The 20,516-nt window shown below is 42.5% G+C and overlaps 1 protein-coding gene across 2 annotated transcripts in view; it reads left to right on the forward strand.

Annotated features, from left to right (window-relative positions):
• The window catches only part of dip2ba (disco-interacting protein 2 homolog Ba), a 44,633-nt gene extending 25,338 nt beyond the window's left edge, over nt 1-19,295 (forward strand). The window contains exons 3-39 of one of the 2 annotated variants that reach the window (XM_041048242.1): nt 523-678; nt 842-967; nt 1,257-1,493; nt 2,004-2,132; nt 2,551-2,562; nt 2,941-3,060; nt 3,470-3,667; nt 3,999-4,090; nt 4,170-4,280; nt 5,034-5,157; nt 5,501-5,610; nt 6,019-6,121; nt 6,496-6,560; nt 6,648-6,741; nt 7,351-7,470; nt 7,605-7,719; nt 8,331-8,470; nt 8,634-8,770; nt 9,448-9,528; nt 9,620-9,747; nt 10,073-10,187; nt 10,436-10,637; nt 10,783-10,895; nt 13,070-13,150; nt 13,344-13,467; nt 13,615-13,736; nt 14,362-14,473; nt 14,766-14,875; nt 15,383-15,513; nt 15,615-15,783; nt 16,277-16,447; nt 16,649-16,710; nt 16,848-16,905; nt 17,021-17,095; nt 17,348-17,522; nt 17,702-17,825; nt 17,973-19,295. In XM_041048242.1, the coding sequence (XP_040904176.1) occupies nt 523-678; nt 842-967; nt 1,257-1,493; nt 2,004-2,132; nt 2,551-2,562; nt 2,941-3,060; nt 3,470-3,667; nt 3,999-4,090; nt 4,170-4,280; nt 5,034-5,157; nt 5,501-5,610; nt 6,019-6,121; nt 6,496-6,560; nt 6,648-6,741; nt 7,351-7,470; nt 7,605-7,719; nt 8,331-8,470; nt 8,634-8,770; nt 9,448-9,528; nt 9,620-9,747; nt 10,073-10,187; nt 10,436-10,637; nt 10,783-10,895; nt 13,070-13,150; nt 13,344-13,467; nt 13,615-13,736; nt 14,362-14,473; nt 14,766-14,875; nt 15,383-15,513; nt 15,615-15,783; nt 16,277-16,447; nt 16,649-16,710; nt 16,848-16,905; nt 17,021-17,095; nt 17,348-17,522; nt 17,702-17,825; nt 17,973-18,225 (4,595 nt within the window). In that variant the 3' untranslated portion in view covers nt 18,226-19,295. The remainder of the gene's footprint in view (nt 1-522; nt 679-841; nt 968-1,256; nt 1,494-2,003; nt 2,133-2,550; nt 2,563-2,940; nt 3,061-3,469; nt 3,668-3,998; nt 4,091-4,169; nt 4,281-5,033; nt 5,158-5,500; nt 5,611-6,018; nt 6,122-6,495; nt 6,561-6,647; nt 6,742-7,350; nt 7,471-7,604; nt 7,720-8,330; nt 8,471-8,633; nt 8,771-9,447; nt 9,529-9,619; nt 9,748-10,072; nt 10,188-10,435; nt 10,638-10,782; nt 10,896-13,069; nt 13,151-13,343; nt 13,468-13,614; nt 13,737-14,361; nt 14,474-14,765; nt 14,876-15,382; nt 15,514-15,614; nt 15,784-16,276; nt 16,448-16,648; nt 16,711-16,847; nt 16,906-17,020; nt 17,096-17,347; nt 17,523-17,701; nt 17,826-17,972) is intronic. The other variant, XM_041048250.1, reaches the window with a different exon arrangement.
• Nucleotides 19,296-20,516: the final 1,221 nt, after the last annotated feature.

Here is a 20,516-nt window from a genome sequence, read left to right on the forward strand (position 1 = left end):
TGTGAGGGACTTAAAAAAGACTCACATTATTTAACACTTGAATTAAATTCCTATGGTCGTTAGTGAACTCTGCTTTCTGTTGTATTATGGGCAGTTTGCCCTGGATGTTAAAGCGGGTACTGGGAAACTTTGCTCCTGCACCCATCCCCTCGGGCTTCCTCATCCCTTGAAACCATCGTCTCCACAGGGACTCATTTGCTCAGACCCTCTGGGAGGAGAAGACAGCTGACTAAAAATATATTTGCTTGAATCTAACCTAGTTTCATGTACTCTGTTAACAGTACAAGTCGCATCAGTCCTTATTTCACTTCATGTTCAGAGGCTCTGTAGTGAGGCTATATTTAGGGAGCTTCTTGGAGAATCATATAATATTCATGCCTACTTGTAGCAGTAATAGCATTATGTAAAGCAATAGTGTGCTTTGTTTGTATATGACTTTCCAGAAGCTCATATTTGATTGTTTTTTTTTCATATTGCCCTGCATGTGTTTTTATTAACATTGCACATTCTTGTGTTCTGTAGATGTGGATCTGTCTCTGCCAGATGTACAGCTTTCCCCAGGCCACAGTGCCGACCCCAGCCCAAGTCCCGAGGCCCCAGGCCCCTCCACCTCTTCAGCCTCCAGACATCACCGTGCACACCGCAGTGGAGGGGCCAGGGATGAGCGCTACAGATCAGGTACACAGCATATTACACATAAAAGACACACTCTTAAACAAACCATAAACCACTTTAAATTATATCTGTCCAGCAGTAAAAAAAAAAAAAAAAAAGTCAACTTACTTTTTTCACATATTTTTTCTTATTTTTCCTGCTCTGTTTATTCTTACTGTTTCTCTAGACATCCACACAGAGGCTGTGCAAGCAGCACTGGCCAAACACAAAGAAGAGAAAATGGCGCTGCCCATGCCAACAAAGAGACGCTCAGCCTTTGTCCAGTCTCCCATAGATACCTGCACACCTCCAGGTAAACTATATTTCTCACACTCAGTGGGCAGCTGCTTGGTGTAATGATTATGGGGCCTGCTTTTCAGTCAGAGACCTGGCTTCTGACCCGCTGTACAGCAAATGTCCACACTACTGAAGTGCCCTAGAGCAAGACAGTGTGTCTTTGCAGGGCTAAATCATGAATATGTCTTCTGGCACTGACTAAAGTGGAAAAAAAAAAAAATCTAAAGACACTCCAGTGAATGCAGATTGAGTCAGGATCAGAAGACTATGTTTAATTTGTGTACATTGTTTTCTCTTTCCATCAGACACATCTTCTGCATCAGAGGATGAGGGCTCACTGCGCAGAAAGGCAGCTCTCAGCGCGGTGCTGGCCCAGAGCCTGCAAAGCCCCGATTACTGGATCAACCGTTCCGTCCAAAGCTCCTCCACGTCCTCGTCTGCTTCCTCCACCCTCTCCCATGGAGAGCCCAAGACCCAACCACAACCCCAGCTTCAGCCTGCTGCTTCCTTGTTGGCCGACGTACTGGCACACACACGCATTGGTAATCTTCACTGATAAATAGCTGCAGTATTAACACATACAGTGCATTCAGACCCCTTCACTTTCCATTTTTTTGTTATGTTGCAGCTTAAAATCATTTAAATTCATTTTCATTTCATTTCATTTTCAATACCCCAGTTTCAAAGTTTTTGCTAATTTATTAAAAAAGAAGAACTGAAATATGACATTGACGTAAGTACTCAGGCCCTTTACTCAGTACTTAGTGGGCAGCTATTACAGCCACGAGTCTTCTCGAGTATGATACAACAAGCTCTGCATGCTTAGATTTGGTGATTTTCTGCCATTCCTCTCTGCGGATCCTCTCAAGCTCTGTTGGGTCGGATGGGGACCATCGGTGAAAAGCCATTTTCAAAACTGAATTAAAACAGTTTTAGTATAAAGCTGCATCATAAAATGTGAAAAAAAGTGAAGGGAGTCTGAAAACTTTCTTAATCCACTGTTGATGATTGGCTCTTGTTCTCCTTTTTGACACTCACTTACTCTTCTCCAGAAAACAGTGTCCCCCCAGATGTGACATCCTCCACTCCCCAGGAGAGAGGGTCCAGGGTGGACCTGCCCCCAGCGGTCAGGGGCATGAGCCGTGGACAGAGCCGCTCCAGCATGCTGGATACAGCTGACGGTACACTCACACTCACACAAACCAGGGTGTCTATAAATGTCTTTTATATATTTCGGTGTAAGTTTCTGTTAATTTGTGGAGAAAGATCAGTAATGTTCTAACCTTGAAACGTGTGGAACTTGGTTACTGACATCTGGTTCAGATCGAGAGATTAAACCGTTTGCATGTTCTAATCATGGTGGTTGTTGTTGATTGACAGCTTCTGTTTCACAATAACTCGATGACTCACAGCATTGCGGTGACGAAGCTGATTGAAGTGTGTTTTAAATCAATAAACGATCTGTCCGTCTTCATCCAGAGTCACCTTCAACACCGTCCTCATTTCACTGTGTGGTGAATGCTCCTAATGACAGATATTTTGTGTTCTTTCTTTTGGGTCCATTAATCCTGTCCCTGTCTTGCCTTTCATTTAAAAAAGGAAAAAGAAAAGGTAATATAAATCGAAATCGGGGAAGGGGAGGGATGCTGAAGAGGCCCAACTCAGCTTGCTTTCCAACCTGGTGTTTGTCTCTCTGTCTTTTATGTTTGTCTCGTGTTGTAGGTCTAGATGTAGAGAAGCTCCTATATTTGATTTTCCTAATGACTGTCCAGTCTGTGCCTCTTCCAGCACAAATTTCCCTTTCGAATTCTTCCTGCTGCTGATTCTGATCCTGACTGTGTGCTAGTGCGTAGGGTTCTGCCTGTGTGAGGGTGTGTGATAAAGTAGAGATTTGTGTTAGAATAGACTTGCATGTGTGGGTGTGTGGTGTGTTTTCTGCTCCTTGTTTGCATATGTTTATGACGGTAGCTGCTCTTGGTGTTTGTCCAGGCGTGCCTGTCAACAGCAGGGTGTCCACTAAGATCCAGCAGCTGTTGAACACACTCAAACGGCCCAAAAGACCACCACTCAGTGAATTCTTCCTTGATGACGCAGAGGAAATTGTAGAAGGTGAGACACATAGTGTGCATATATATTCATGTTGTGGTCCTTTTTCATGTATGAATGTATGAATTCCACCGTCCCATATAGTCTGTTTAACAGTCTGTTACTGGATACTGTTAAACAGTATCCATACAGTTTAACAGTATGGATTGGTTGCTTCATACTGACTGATTGTGGGTTTGTGCAGCTTGAGTGTCATTAGATTTTTCTAATTATTTACAGAACTATTAACATAGCCGACATAACTAGGAAATGCTTTTCATGTAGAATTACTTGAAGTGGAAAAAAAAAAGAAAATGGCCAAAATGAACTTATCTACCATTATATTAAGAATTACATGGAAATTCTCTCAGCTGTTGAACAGATCATGACAAGCTCTCTTCTAAACATTTTCTGTGTCTCTTCTGATGCCCAGTTCCCCAGCCGGACCCCAACACCCCAAAGCCTGAGGGACGTCAAATCATTCCGGTGAAGGGGGAGCCCCTCGGCGTCGTCAGTAACTGGCCTCCTGCCCTGCAGGCTGCTCTGGCCCGCTGGGGGGCCACCCAGGCCAAGAGTCCTGCCCTCACTGCCCTGGATATCACTGGCAAACCCCTCTATACACTCACATATGGTGAGTGACACGTCCACTCATGCGGATGTTAATGTAGCTAAAGTTTGTGTTCAGCTTCTCAGTTGATGAAGCTGATAGGTGATCACATGTTCATGTTACTGCATCCACCAAATATAAATGTGAGATATATTTTTTGCATGTGAGCTGGTTCGGCTGAATAAATATTTGTTGGCCTGAGAAGAATAACACCTACAGTGCATTTCTTCCTGTGTGGAGCTACAGTGGGTTGTTGAGTTCAGCTATCCTTGATCAGTTATGCAACATTAATACATGGTAAATAAATAACAAACAGGGACATTGTAAAATCATGATTCGCTTTTCTTCTCCACAGGCAAACTATGGAGTCGCAGTCTGAAGCTGGCCTATACACTGCTGAATAAACTAGGCACCAAGACTGAGCCTGTTCTACAACCAGGAGATCGGGTAAGAGTCTGTCAGTCGCCACTCAGCATGTAAAGTATAAATGCACATGACAGGGACAGTAAGTTTTTCTGTTCCTCAGGTGGCGCTGGTGTATCCCAACAGTGACCCTGGCATGTTCTGGGTGGCTTTCTATGGCTGCCTGTTAGCTGAGGTCATCCCTGTGCCCATTGAGGTACCACTGTCACGACAGGTAAAGATGTCTCTGTTGTCAAGTGAATTCCTCTGTTGTGATCACAGACAAATACATGAGAGAGAGAGAGAGAGAGATTCTGGGAACCATAAGCAAACCTGCATTATGGGAACTAAGCAATCTGTTGGGATAATATGGTACTATCAGCTCTTTGAGATATGAAGGAGCCTTGCCATTGAGGGCCTTATATGTAAGGAGAGGGATTTTAAAATCAATTCTGGATTTTACAGGGAGCCAGTGAGGAGAAGTTAATACAGGAGTAATATGATCTCTCTTGCTAATTCCAGTCAGTACTCTCACTGCAGCATTTTGAATCAACTGGAGGCTTTTTAGAGAGTTAACAGCATTTAATGCCATATATGATAGAGCTGCAACGATTAGTCAGTTAATTGATCAGTTGATAATCAGAATAATAATCGACAACCGTTTTGATAATTCAGTGAAATTCAGTGAAACTTTGTTCACTATTTAGTGACATTTTATAGACTAAACGATTAATGGAGAAAATAATTAGCAGCCTAATCAGAAATGATAGTATCGGTTAGTTTCAGTCTTAATGTATGTGCCTCTAGTCATCGCTGTGTATATGATATATAAGGCCTCATTACTCAGATGTCCGTATAGACAATATGGATTTATTTTAGGACCAACATATTGACATCAAGTGTGCGCATGGTTTTTAATTGTCACAGTTTTGTATACATGCATCTCCCTGTGTGCCATAAGTCTCTTCACCCTTGTCTCTCTCTGCAGGACGCAGGCAGTCAGCAGATTGGCTTCCTGTTGGGCAGCTGTGGTGTTAGTCTGGCACTGACCAGCGAGGTGTGTCTTAAAGGGCTGCCCAAGACACCAAACGGAGAGATCATCCAGTTCAAAGGTCAGCCGGCTTAAACCGTTGCCAATGCCGCTGGCTCAGCGGGACTCATCGCTGTCTTAGTCTCTTTGGGAGCCATTAGAAAGACTCATTAAAGGGAATATACAGTGTGATGTTCAAAGGCTAATTTAGGGGCAGAATGTGTGAGCGGGTGGCTGTGTAATCTCTCTGGTCATTAAACATTGGCTGCTCACCTTTGGCCTTGAAACCAGGAGGTTGCAGGGTGAACATTGTCAGTTTAGGGTAGCTCCAAATTAGTGTGCCTCAACACAGTTTCCTGTTTTTTGTTGTATCAGCTAAAATATTTCTTTGTGTTTCTTTGTGGTATTTTGATTATTTCCACCAGGATGGCCAAGGATGAAATGGGTAGTGACAGACACAAAGTACCTGACCAAACCATCCAAAGACTGGCAGCCTCACATTCCCACCGCCAACACAGACACCGCATACATAGAGGTACTCTTCAAACCATTAAATATTTAGTAGTTTTAGTGTTTCTATTTTGGTTTTGATTAATATTATTTGATTTTACTGATCAGAGAGACATTACAGTGAAGTGAACTTCCTGTTTATACTGTACTTATTAATCTGCTAACCCTCAGGCAGGGTACCTACGACTGTTTTAAATTAGACTCACTGGGTTGCTTCACCTTTCCTGCTACTGCCACAAAACTGTGAAACATGCTGCAAAACTTGGGAGGCTAACCCTAACCCCTAACCCTAACATTTAAAATTTAACTCTCAGACAAGTGCTATACATGTGATTTTCAAATGAAAAGTGTTTAAGATTATTACATTATTATTGTGCTCTCATTAAACTTTGTCATTGTTTGTGTTTGTTTTTGTGTGCCTCTTCCACCAAAGTACAAAGCGAGTAAGGAGGGAACAGTGATGGGAGTTGCTGTGTCCAAGATCTCCATGCTGACCCACTGTCAAGCCCTGACCCAGGCCTGTAACTATTGTGAAGGTCAGAACTCGGCACTTTATGCGCCATAGATGTCTGTTGCTTTTCTCTCTCTCTCTCTCTCTCTCTCTCTCTCTCTCTCTCTCTCTCTCTCTCTCTCTCTCTCTCTCTCCTACTCTTGTGTGTTTGAGGGTGAGATGCTGAAGCATTATAAACTAAGCATTAAAAGACATTTTTACACCGGTGCTCAGCTCGTGAGCTCTTCAGCAGGACGTTTCATCAGCAGCCCATCCTATAATTAATTTTCACTCTCTTCTGCTCAAAGAGAGGCAGTCAGGCCACATAGTATGAAAATCTCAGACAGGATTAGAATTAGGATCACTTGGCGAGTGATTGTACATATCTTTGCTGATGTGTTTTTGTGTTTTCTGTCTTAGGGGAAACACTGGTCAATGTGTTGGACTGCAAGAAGGATATGGGCTTGTGGCATGGCGTCTTAACGGTGAGACGGAATGCAATTTGTACTGTATAGCTGATCCTATTAATTTTGGTATGACATTGAAAATATGTGTGTTTTTTTTCCTTGAAGAGTGTCATGAACAGAATCCACACCATCACAGTGCCATATGCTGTCATGAAAGCTTGTCCCATGTCCTGGGTGCAGAGGGTCCACATTCACAAAGGTTCAGCCAATATCCATTCTTACTTTTATAGTCCATATTTGAATTATTTTACTGTTTTTTTCCCTTGTTTAAATACAGTACTCAGCAGAAGTTTTAGTTAATAGAAGTAAAGTGATGCTTTAAAAAATAATAAACAGAAAATGATAACAAAGACACGCACACCCCAGTATCCAATAGGATAAGTGCAGGATCTAAAGACATCTAGCAGTACCTGACAACTGACTGATCTGCACAACAAATAGCTCAGCATTTAATTTGCTGTTGTGACGTTTCAAGTATAAGGCTCTTCCTCAGATATTTGATTAAATAGAAAGTCACCCTCAAAATGGGTATTTGAGATGGTGACTGTATTTTAAGTAAAAAAATAAACTATGGCTTGTAGACATCAAATAAAAAATGGGTATTATTAAAAGATTTTATTTGAAATGACAAAAGCGGGCACATAACACGATTACCACTTACAAGATCACCAAACTGGATAATGTTAGGAAATAAAGTCAAGGAGAAACAGGACAGCAGACTCAGAATGTACACATAAGGGATGAAACAGTCTGTAAGTACTGTATGTAACTGTACCTAACGTAGCATGTCCTCCATACCCTCTCATAGCACGTGTGGCCTTGGTGAAGTGCCGTGACCTCCACTGGGCCATGATGGCCCACAAGGACCAGAAAGACACCAACTTGTCCTCTATACGTATGCTGATTGTGGCTGATGGCGCAAACCCATGTGAGTCACTTCTTCTGCACAAACATGGCCCCTTTGTAATACAGAGCTGCTACATACAGTTATTTTGTTTCGTTGTGAGCTGTGACTATTTCTGCCTTGTTGTGGTAATGTTTTCGTTCGTTGTTTGTTGCCAGGGTCTGTGTCGTCATGTGATGCCTTCCTGAATGTGTTCCAGTCTCATGGTCTGAAGCCTGAGGTCATTTGTCCGTGTGCCACCTCTCCTGAGGCCTTGACTGTGGCCATACGCAGGTACTACATCTGTATCCTCACAAGGTCCTGAAAGAGGCACTCCAACATCTGGGAGTCCAAAACCAGTGTAGTTTTACCTGCAAACAGCAAACAGTTACTTTACACATAATACTCAGCATAGGTCACATCAGTGTGTTAAAACTGGGGATGGGAATTTTCATATAACATTATTTTTTTACAGTTATGTAAATGATTACCCACAAGTCCAGGAAAGAAAGACTGCAGTAAACGGTCTTCAGAGTAAGAGGAACAAACACTCATCCAGTCAACATCACACATTTCTTAGATCAAGTTAAAAAGTAGGCTAAAATAACTACTCACTACTTTAAGGGTAGATCAGTTCAGTTATAAGAAAGTGTAACTTTCCTAAAACCACCAAAACCTGTGATATGCTGTATTTTTTCCATCTTGTTCAACCTAAAGACATGTCTTGACAAAGTTTTAAATCTGCTGCACATTGAGACTGAGATTTGTTTTGTGCGTCAGCCGACCTCAATAAGATGTAACCTTTCTGCTGCCTTCCTGTCTGGTTTGAGTTTTTTTATTTCCTGACGCTATCACTTCTCTGTTTTCAGTTCAAGTTTTAATGCTATCTTCTACCTTCTCTGCAGACCTGGTGCACGAGGAGCTCCACTGCCAGCCAGGGCCATCCTGTCCATGGGCGGGCTGAGCCATGGCGTGATCAGGGTGAACACAGAGGACAAAAACTCCGCTCTCACTGTTCAGGATGTGGGCCACATTATGCCTGGAGGTTAGCAACTGCAGTTCTAACTGGCACTACTTAAGTGCCACAGCTGCCACATTTACTGTGCATTATTACTTTATCTCCATCTATTCACTACCTGCTATAACATCAGAATGCAGGTTACTAAATATATGTAACGTTAATGTTGTGAACTGTTTGTGTGTTTCAGCTCTGATGTGCATTGTGAAACCAGACGGGCCTCCACAGCTGTGCAAGACAGATGAAATAGGAGAGATTGTGATCAACTCTCGGGCTGGAGGCACCATGTACTATGGTCTGCCTGGTGTCACTAAGAACACATTTGAGGTCTGTAAAAGTTTAAAAGCCACGTTTCAGAAATACCTATATGACTCATTCCATATCTGTTCCTGAGACACAGATTTTGATGTACAGTTTCTGCCAAAATAATTGCGCAGAGTATAAAAACATGAGGTCGTTGTTAAAATAAGTATTTTGGTATGGGACAAGAAACGTAGTTAACAGCACCATGTAAAACACATCCCTGCTCGAAAAAGTGATTTTACCAACGTCCTGGTGACCTGTCCATGTGTATGCTGCCTCTTGTCTGGTGTGTGCTGGGATCAGCTCCAGTCCCCCCTTCATCCCTTCGCAGAATAATGTGGTTTAGAAAATGGATGAATGAGAAAGGAGCACTGATGTAAATGCTCCACTAGATGGAGCCACATACATTAGGCAGTAGCTCCATGGTATTTACTCTTGCATTTACTGATAAGAGGCTTCTTAACACTCTGTTCCCACATTCTCCCAGTTATTCTCACAAGTCCCTTATTGTTTTTATTCAGTACCATTTTTTGTGGCTATGACTTTCAGTCGTTGTAGACAGTAAACACACAGTATATACTACAGTAAACATTTAACTGACGTATCTCACAGTTCTTTTGGTATATATTTTTTTAAATCTAATGTCACAGTAAATTTTACTGTATTTGAGACCAGTCTTTGATTTCGCTGCTAATCTGTAGGTGATCCCTGTCAACCAAGCTGGAGCACCCATCGGAGAAATTCCCTTTACTCGTACTGGTCTGCTGGGATTTGTAGGACCGGTAAGGCAGACATACACAAAACTAATGAGAGTTAGCAAGTAAAATAAAGGTGGCAGGACTCCTTGCTGAGTTAAATCTGTCTGCTTCACAGGGCAGTCTGGTGTTTGTTGTGGGGAAGATTGAGGGGCTGCTGATGGTGAGCGGGCGACGCCACAACGCAGACGACCTGGTGGCCACTGCGCTCGCAGTGGAGCCTGTCAAAACAGTTTACAGGGGGAGGTGAGACACTGACTGCTTCCTGTGAGCTGTTGTGTGTCTGTGTAGAATTTCACCTCATAAGAGTGTGCACATGGATGCACTGGAAACACTAAGGGACACAATAATAAATGTACCCATATAAGCAATGATAATTTTGTGGTATCTTTGTTGATAAGAGGCTCATCAACTCAAAATGGACATGTATGTGTAAAATAACAAATTGACTATTTTTTTAAATGGTTAATCCGTCCATCAGTTCTCAGCAGAAACCCTGCTTTAGCACCCTACAGCTTTTCTCTTTATAGAGAAGGTGTTTGTGCTCACTCCTCTGTTGTCACCCATGCAGGATCGCTGTATTCTCAGTGACAGTGTTTTATGATGAGAGGATAGTCATTGTGGCAGAGCAGAGGCCCGATGCCAGTGAGGAGGACAGCTTCCAGTGGATGAGTCGAGTGCTGCAGGTAAATAACACATCTTCTCCTGTCTCTCTTAAAGCTATCACATTTTTTGTATATGCTATTATCTTGTTTTATTGTGACTGTATTTAGGTATACTGACTTTAATTATGTCATGACCATACCCCTTTAGTTACGTTTGAAAATGTTACATGCATTTCAGAATCATTATAGATGAAATAAAAGCGCCTGTAGCTTGTTCTCACTGAAGTTCACAAACACTCAACATCACGTGATGCATATTTCCTGCACAGGCCATCGACAGCATCCACCAGGTTGGCCTGTACTGCCTCGCTCTCGTCCCAGCCAACACCCTCCCCAAAACGCCGCTCGGAGGCATCCACATCTGTGAAACCAAGCAGAACTTTTTGGAGGGAAACCTGCACCCCTGTAATATCCTCATGTGCCCACACACCTGTGTCACCAATCTGCCCAAACCACGGCAGAAACAGCCAGGTAGGCTGCCTCAGACCATATCTGCTAGTGCTTACTATACAACATCATAACAAGGAGAGAGAATCAGAAATACTACTGTTATTCAGTATTTAACATGTTATTGTATAGATGATAGATTGACCCTGATTGTTTCTCATTTGTTCAGTGGATGTCGGTCCAGCTTCTATGCTGGTTGGCAACCTGGTGGCTGGGAAACGGATCGCTCAGGCTACAGGCAGAGAGCTGGGTGTGGTGGAGGACCAGGATCTGATCCGAAAGGTACTGAAAGCCAAACCACCACACTTCCACCACACTGATCCTAGAATAATGATCAAACTCTTAATAATGGATGTAGCATCTTTCCACATGATGTCAGGACACTGAACCAACAGTTTCAACAATTTAATTTGTAAGACTGTGATTCATGTCTATGACTCTAACACCTGGACAGTGAGACAAAATGTATATCAATAAACTTCACAGTGTTGCTTTTCTTTGGCGTTGTATATCATACACTATACTAGAGCTGATTGGTCAAATAGACAACAGGAAATTAATCAATAGCTGATTTTATAAAAAGCTATTTTATAAGTAACTTATCAAGCAAAAATACCAAATATGTGATGGTTAAAGCTTCTTGGATATTGTCTCAACATAATTGTAAAGTGTTGAATTACTGAATGTCTTTGGGTTTTGTTCGTCAGACAAAACAAGACATTTAATGGGATTTAGGAAATCTCTAGGAAATTGTGATATTTTTATTGTTTAATAGACCAAACAATTAATCACCAAAAAAACCAAAATAATCCGGAAATTAATGGATTATGAAATAATCAGTAGTTGCATTCCTTCACTCTATGAAACATAAACCTTTTCAGATCAAACTGATGTATAAAATGGAAATGCTCTGAATGGATGCTGATGTCTCATTCTAAATCTCTGTTGTTGTTCTGCCTTTACTTTGCTTGGGTTGGGCTTTAGCTCTGTATGTGGCCCACCATGATGGTAAGGCTCTAGTCTGGCCCCCACTTGTCTTTGCTTCTGCTGCTTCTGTCAGTCAGATGTGCTTTTGCAGCCGCGACAGCCTGACGGCCACCAGCAACAGTTGTGACCCGACGCACAGAGATGTCAGTCCAGGCTGGTTCCTTGGCCAGCAGGGGTCCACACACCTTAATTAATATAATACATACAAAAGGAGAACGTCATTTTACTTCCCAAAACAGACTCTCTGCCATCACCTTTTAAAATGGGAGTTTTCTAGCAGTGTTTTCTAGCTAACCAAAAGCTCAGCAACAAATTAAGTGACATTTATCAACTATAAGTGAATGAAATTTTATTTTCTTTCACAAAATCAGCAAGTGCAGACTTTATTTTTTAAGAAGATAAATCAGACTTTGAGCAAACAATTATAAGCTCCTAGCATGTGACCGATGAAAGTCGTATTAGTCATATACTGTGATGCATTGTGCCGCTATCTTGTAAGTATTAATTAGGTACATTTTCGTGTGCACCTCTGCTCGCCGTGTTCACTGTGATGCTCCCATGTGTAGCATGGCTTGATGAGTGGTCAGCGCAGCCGGTCTGCATGATGTGACTCCTGATCCAGAGCACGACCTGTCTGACTGAGAGAGTGGGTGGCACAAAGGATAACTCCAGCCAGTGATTTTTGATATGGCTAGCAATGTGACACTGCTTTAAATTGTTTGTCCGGAGAACGTCATGGTGTCATGGTCACTTTGTTTTTTTGTTTTTTTTTATTTCTATGTGCTCCCTAATGTTCACTTGACCTCTGCCTTTCAAGGACTTTGTTGCTTTCTTGTCCTGTCCCGTTCTGTTATGTGCGCTAGTTCACTGCTAATTTTTGTATTTTGAGGTTTTTTGTATTTTGTATTTAATTGTAAAAAATAGCCAGTGATTTGCTCCCATGAAACCAGTCTATTTAAGAAATAATCCACTGAGGCACTAATGCGTTGTGGAAACTTTTTTTTTTTAAAGCTTTTCAAAGTAGTCATGACCCTTTGTTTGAAAGGCCCATAGTTAGTTTTTGACAGTGGCTCCAATTTGCCTCCTACCAGGTCCAGATGGTCCCAGCATGACCCTGTTCTTGGCAAAAAAAAAATCCCTGGACACTCCTGTACTCCTGTTGTGTGCTTGTGTGTCACAGTGTGAGAAGTCAAAAGCGTCACAGAATATCATGTCTTTAATGCACTTTCTTTTTTTTTTTAAATCCTCTTCCCTGGTCCTCACAGTCTGTTTGAAATGAATAAATGTGTTGTCACTGAGGGGACCGTTAATATTTCAGGCCAGCTTTTATGTGTTTCTTTCTTATGAGTGTTTTTATATGGTTATTTGCCACTGATGCACCTTTGTGCGATTTTTAATTGGGCAGTAAAATATTTGTTCAGTTCATCCTTGATGTTTATGTGACACATTCCTCTCTGTGCCTTTTTCAGCACCAGTTCTTGTCTGAAGCTCTGCAGTGGAGAGCCCAAACCGACCCAGACCATGTCCTCTATGTGCTGCTCAACGCAAAGGTAGATTAAACGCATATGGACACACACTCAACACTCAATGAGTCTGAGACATAGTAACACTCAATGCATCAGATAAATATACTGGCACAAACAATATTGTCTTTCTTTTATTTTGGAAATGGTGCCATGGTACTAAGGGTGATCCATTTTGTTGGTTGTACATTCGGCTGAGCTTCCTCTGTTTTTGCTGTAGGGGGCGGCAGTGTGCACAGCCACTTGTGCTCAGCTACACAAGAGAGCAGAGAAAATCACAGCCACCTTAATGGAGAGAGGAGGCCTCAACACAGGAGATAATGTGGTGCTGCTTTATCCTCCAGGTAAACACAAACATACACTCATCCATCATCATTGTGGGCAGCCATCTTTACTTATTTTTCCATTTAACATAGAATGAAGAACCACCGCTGTTAAATGTGCCTGTAGTTTTAGTTCACAAGGTTCCTGTCTGTCTCTTACTTCTGCAGGTATTGACCTGATAGCTGCCTTCTACGGCTGTCTCTATGCCGGAGTCATCCCTGTGACAGTGAGGCCGCCTCACCCACAGAACCTGGCTGCTACTCTCCCCACTGTCCGCATGATCATCGACGTGAGTTCATACCACCTGGACTGTGTCATAAAAAAATTTAATATTTGATAAATAATGTTTTCTTTTACAATTTTTTTATATCAAGCATTATCATTGATAACATAACATAGTAAGTACAATATGCAGTACCCATATGTTTTTTTTAAACCCATTTTTGGTTAAGCTGAGTTTTTATAGAAACAACTTCTGATTCATTACATATTCAAACATATTTTAGTTTCACTGAACCATACAGCACAGTTTGTTACTGAACATCATAACATGACATTTTAATTTGTCAATATCAAGCACCAAAACATGTATCTTATACCTCAGGAGGGATATGAACCTCACTCTTTCTTTTTATGCACCACTTTTTCCTAGAAATATTGAAGTGCCCTTAAGCAAGTAACTGACCCCCGCCTAGACTCGGTGAAGTACTTCTGCTGTTGACCCCCATAACCGATTTCCCTTGAGGGAGGCCAATAAAATTGAATTTCACCTCAGGGATCAATAAAGTATAAAAATAATGAAATGCCTTTTATTTGAGTAACAGCACAAATGTAGGATTTTCACCAGTGGTCACTGTGAACGTATGGCATTTTGTTTTTACTGAACTTCTCTGTGTGTTTGCTGTGTGTCACAGGTGAGCAAAGCAGCCTGCATCCTCACCACTCAGCCTCTGATGAGGATCCTCAGGTCCAGGGAGGCTGCTGCCAGCGTCAATGTCAAGACGTGGCCCACGATCATTGATACAGGTGCTGGACTCTGTCGAGATCTATTCATTTTAGAACAGCTTAGGGGCATTAGGCATGATGTTATAAGCATGACATCATGTACTTTACTACCCTTTATGACACATCTCTTGCTGTAGCATATTTAACACAAAAGCTTGAGATTAAAAAATGTGTTCCCCTTTTGGCCACAAGGTGTCCTGTTTGCTCTTTGCCTAACTTTGGACATGCTGGGGAAAGCAAATGTAGACTGAAATTGTGTGATTTATTTTGTCCAGTAAGAAAATAGCAAAAATCCTCTTCTCTCTCCTCCCAGATGATCTCCCCAGAAAGCGGCCTCCGCACATCTACAAACCCCCCACAGCTGAGATGCTGGCCTACCTGGACTTCAGTGTGTCCACCACAGGCATGTTGACTGGAGTCAAGGTAAGTCACTCTCACAGGTCGTTCACATTATACAGAACATGAAGCAAATCGGTTTGAGTCCCTTTTAGCCAGAGGGACTTTGTAAGGCTGTTTTCACCTTCATCTGCTGAAGGGTGAAAGTTTCTTTGTACTTTCCTTAAATCTTGAGTTTAAGAGCAGAATGTTGTGGCGCTGCAACTACTTTGGAAGCCAGTCCTGATTTAATATGCTGTTTTCTTTTCATGGACATTTTGTGTCTAGCATCTAAACCTTTGAAATGAACAATGTTTGGAATTTTCAGTAAGGGAGAAGGAGTAGATGTCATTTTAAGAAGATTTAATGTGGTAATTGAAACTCAAAGATTTTTTTATATACAACATAGCATCTTGTAGGGGATCTTGAAGGTAAATACTCACAGGACATGAGCAGGATTTGTGTGTAACCGAACAGGATCTGCAGCACAACGGCTCATGGTGAATTCGCTCCTACTGTGCGGGATTTTAAAAGTTTACATCCATTTCTCACCAGATGTCTCATGCTGCAGTCAGTACTCTGTGCCGCTCCATTAAGCTGCAGTGTGAGCTCTACTCCTCACGCCAAATAGCCATCTGTCTGGACCCATACTGTGGCCTGGGCTTCGTCCTGTGGTGCCTCTCCAGGTAACACACACTCACACAAACACAGACTGAATATCACATTTCATGTATCTGTAGCCTGTAATTGTGGCATTGTTGTTAAACTGAGTACGTTTTTGGTCCAGTGTTTACTCAGGTCACCAGTCCATCCTTATCCCTCCCTTGGAGCTGGAGAGCTCTCTGCCTCTGTGGCTGAGCACGCTCAGTCAGTACAAGATCAGAGACACCTTCTGCTCCTACTCTGTCATGGAGCTCTGCACCAAAGGCCTGGGCACCCAGACAGAGATGCTGAAGGTCAGAACACACGCACACACTCACACTCGCTCATCTGCCACATGGTGTTCCTCGTTAAAATTACTGCTCTGTCATTTCTGTTATTACTCTAATAACAGCACAGTGATAAATTAGTTTCTCAGAGGAATCCAATCTGATGGGAAGGTGACTAATAAACACCTGTCTAATCATTTTAAAACAATTGTGTTTTGAAAGGTGTAATGAGAACAATGACATTAGGTTATAATCATTAAAGTGAGTGAATAAGCAATAATTTAACATACATTTTCAATAAAATGGAAATCTTTTTGTATTCCTGTATGTGTTCACAGCATATGGAAGTTTACGTGTAATAAATCTGGTTCTTTATATCTCAATATCTCAGCTTATTCTGTTGCTACTTCAAAGCACTCTGGAAAAAATGTCTGCCAATGCTGAGTGCATGTTTGTGTCAAGCTCCATCTACACCAAACTGTTAAAAGTGTGAATAACCTTTAGCGGTGCGTGTCTCTAGGCGCGAGGCTTGAATCTGTCGTGCGTGCGGAGCTGTGTGGTGATAGCAGAGGAGCGGCCTCGTCTCGCTCTCACGCAGTCCTTCTCCAAGCTCTTCAAAGACCTCGGCCTGTCGCTGCGCGCCGTCAGCACGGCGTTCGGCTCCAGGGTCAACCTGGCCATCTGCCTGCAGGTTGGTTTCATACAGAAACACACTGAATTTTCTATTAATTTTATTTGAGCTGTTAATTCGCCAGTGTTATGCAGTATATATCCAGTTTACAAAAAATATTTTTCCATTCCAGCCTTTACTGTTACTGAAGACAGAAAATGTTTTAGGTTTAGTCCATTTTTCCAGATTTCAGATGGTTTATTTTCCTTTCTGTGTCCTCAGGGAACTGCTGGACCAGACCCCTCCACTGTCTATGTTGACATGAAGTCCCTGCGTCATGACAGGTAAGACCGAAGGCCCTTGTAACCAGTACAAAGGCAACTTAACTCACCACAGGACGAGACATGGTGAAAGCGAACACGGTGAGTTGGTCAGATCAAACAGAATGAATGACCGGCTGTCTTTTGTCCGTGTCCCTCAGGGTGAGGCTGGTGGAGAGAGGAGCGCCACAGAGTCTTCCACTCATGGAGTCAGGCACCGTGAGTATTGATTATTGACCAGTAAAACTCATTTGTGCGATGGTCTCACTGGCCACAGATCCAGAGAGGTAATAGAAGTGGTTGAATTAGCCTCCTCTTATGTTCCTCCTTTAAGATCCTGCCGGGAGTGAGGGTCATCATAGTCAACCCAGAGACCAGAGGCCCACTGGGAGATTCACATCTTGGGGAGGTGAGTGGGTAGAGAGGATCATGGGGAAATGATACCTAATCATTTTCTTTTTCATCTTAAGAGTCTTCGGCATTTTGACTGGTTTCACTGGTTAGTTGATACACAGAGCGGAGGGACACGCAAACCGATTAATCTGACTTTGTTCTTTAACCACAAGTTTTTCTTTATTAGTCTCAAAAGGGAAATTGGTTTGCTCAGAGTTTGGAGGTCACACAGATAGAGAAACACTCCATCCTTTTTGTGTCTGTTTAGATCTGGGTGAACAGTCCCCATAGCGCCAGCGGCTACTACACCATCTACGGGGAGGAGAGCCTGCAGGCGGATCATTTCAACACCAGACTCAGCTTTGGGGAGCCCCACACTCTGTGGGCCAGGACGGGCTGCCTGGGCTTCATCAAGAGGACTGAGCTGCTGGATGCAAGCGGAGGTAAGAGGACATTTGATAAAAGTTAGTGCCAAATAGGAGTTTCTGGTTTTAGTAATATAAGTAAAATAAAGATTCATCACATTGGTCAAATTTATATCATCTCTCAGTATATGTTGTCATTATCACCCCACCTCAGTTAACTGTAAATAATCAAATGCATTTGTCCTTTTCTGCTACAGATCGTCATGATGCCTTGTTTGTGGTGGGCTCCCTTGATGAAACGTTGGAGCTGAGGGGTTTGCGTTATCACCCCATCGACATCGAAACATCTGTGTCCCGAGCCCACCGCAGCATCGCAGAGAGGTGAGGTTCAATCAGTTTTTTGCACCGGTCATGTGCATAACGTATTGTTGTCTTTGCACACTTTTGTATTTACTGAAAAAGACTATAGACAGTAACAGAAAGTGTGACTGAATTCGGTCGGTGCTCGACACACTTCTCTCTCCTCAGTGCTGTGTTTACATGGACCAACCTGCTGGTGGTGGTGGCGGAGCTGAGCGGCTCAGAGCAGGAGGCCTTGGACCTGGTGCCCCTCGTCACTAACGTGGTGCTGGAGGAGCACCACCTCATCGTCGGGGTGGTGGTCATCGTGGATCCCGGGGTGATCCCCATCAACTCCAGAGGAGAGAAGCAGAGGATGCACCTGCGAGACTCCTTCCTGGCAGACCAACTGGACCCCATCTACGTGGCCTACAACATGTGAACACCCTTCACCAACTGATGCAGAAAACTGAGCCAGGCTCTGAGGGCGGACATGAGGGAGAAGGAATTGGGGTGCGTTCAGTAGCAACCCCGATGTTAAACCTCAGACACACACACACACACTCAAAACACCAAACAATGTGGGAATGCAAGTACAGCACCAGTACTGTAGTGAGAACGTGCTTCCCTCTCAGAAACTGTTCCTTCTTTGCTTCCACCTGCTCGATCGCTGCAGCCCAGGTTCACTGAGATTTACTCTCCTCTGAATAGAATAGACACATCAGTCAACTGGAGGAAATTTGATCCTTCATCCTCTCTGTGCATCCCACTTCTCCCTCATTGCTTCAATTCATGTTTTTTATAAGACGTTTTTAATTGCATACTTTCATCAAAGAAAGAAATCCTACCCTCCTTCCATTCCTTGGTTTTCATCCTGAACCATTCATCCCTGTGTGTGTGTGTGTGGATTTTTTTTTTTTTTTTAATCCCCCCTAGTTTCTTGAAGGCAGAATGGTGCACTGGAACTGCTGAGAGGAGCTGGAACTTTCCCCCCTTTGCACTTTTAAGTCCTCGCACCTATGAGTCCACTTTCCTGTCTCACCTTCCTTGAGGGGACAACCCCCAGTGTCTGCTGCTGTCACAAGAGCAAATCCGCATCAGTATTAAAAAGTGCCACCAGCAAGTGCAGCCCACAGGGGGCGATCCTGACATGTTACCTTCCAACCAGGTGCACTGTGGCTTTCACTTTCCATCACATGCTGTATTTGCCATCAGGCATGCCGTCGGCATTCACACATTACAAAATCTCCTAAAAAAAAAGATTTGTTGGTGTGGGAAAAGAAAGACTCGTGTCACAAACGTACAAACCTGGATAGTAAAGATGAAACAGATTCTTCATTTTTCGGTGTAGGTAGGAGTTGGTCCATTAGATAGTTCTCATGATTGTGATAGTACTAATAAATTGTTTTTAAAGCACCAATTTTCAGAGGAAGAGTTGAAGCTATGCCTGGTGTTAGGGTGTGCATGCTAATTCTACATACGGGCCAAGAAACAAAACAAAAAAAAAACCCAGAAACACAGATAACAAGCCCAGGAGTCACGCTGCAGTGGAATGGTTGGTTTAGCATTGCCTAGGCTGAATATTTAGACAGAGCTTAGCCCAGTATTGTTGCTCTCATGGGTTAGCATAACATGTGAGTCAAAGGACTTAAGCATTTGAAAAATAAATACCCAGCGATCTTTGAAACACCTAGACGGTTTAAAAAAAAACAAAAAAAAAAAAAAAAAACAAACACCTACTGCTGCTCTGAAGGTATTTCCAGACTTCCAGTCATCTGGATGAATAAATGCTCCATCTGCTCCACAAGGAAAAACATTTTTAACCCAGTTCCCAAACTGAATATTCTTTTCATCCAGATGGTTGGAAGAGTCTTTGAGGATTCTGGAAATCTTCAAAACAGTGGTAAAGGCTGAGAAATGACCTCTTTTTTTAATAAACCTGGGCATTTTATTTTTGGTGAAAAAGCGGAGCTCTTAGGCTTAAATGTAATGTTAACACATGAGGGCAGGGCTGACAGATTTAAGCTTGACAGTTCATTCTTGACTGGTCAGCTTACGTGCTTGCTTCGAAGGCTTTCGACCATCTCACAGTCTTCATTATCTTACAAAGTTTTCTCAGTTGTCATGGCCTTCTAAAATCTGGAGATTTTAGAGTTCTGTGACAGATGTTTTAGATTTTAGCAGGTAATACATCTCAGAATAAAGGAAAGTTTGGTCATCTGCAGCTGCATGACAAGTCGGCAAACTCTGCTGATGAAGCAATAGGGTTGAAAGCTTCAGAGGTAGCGAGTAAGAAGACCTTGAGTTGAGTTTTTTTGCTGTTTTCGTCATGGGCTGGTAGAGTTTCACTGTCTCCTGGCTTGAACTGAAGTGAGCTGCTCGCTTTCAGTCCATGTAGTTTCCAATATTAAAGTGAAGAACATCTGTCATTTAATGTTAGCCTCACAGACAATTAGATACATATAGATCTTCAGAAGGCAAGTCAGTGCCTTTTTATTCCACCATTGGGACATTTACCATTATGGACTGCTGAATTTCTAAACATGAAGAATGAGGACAGAACTTTGCCTTACTAAACCTGTGGAACTTCAGTAGTTTTTACATATGATCCCTCATTTCTGGCTGTAATATTAGTGTACTTAAAGAACTGTTACACCATTTTTCACATGTTGAATCAGACACCAGTTTATCGCTCTCATATCCGTTTTTCTTTTTTCTTTTTTCTTTTTTCTT

This window comes from Toxotes jaculatrix, chromosome 2, assembly GCF_017976425.1.
Source record: "Toxotes jaculatrix isolate fToxJac2 chromosome 2, fToxJac2.pri, whole genome shotgun sequence".
Lineage (NCBI taxonomy): Eukaryota > Metazoa > Chordata > Actinopteri > Toxotidae > Toxotes > Toxotes jaculatrix.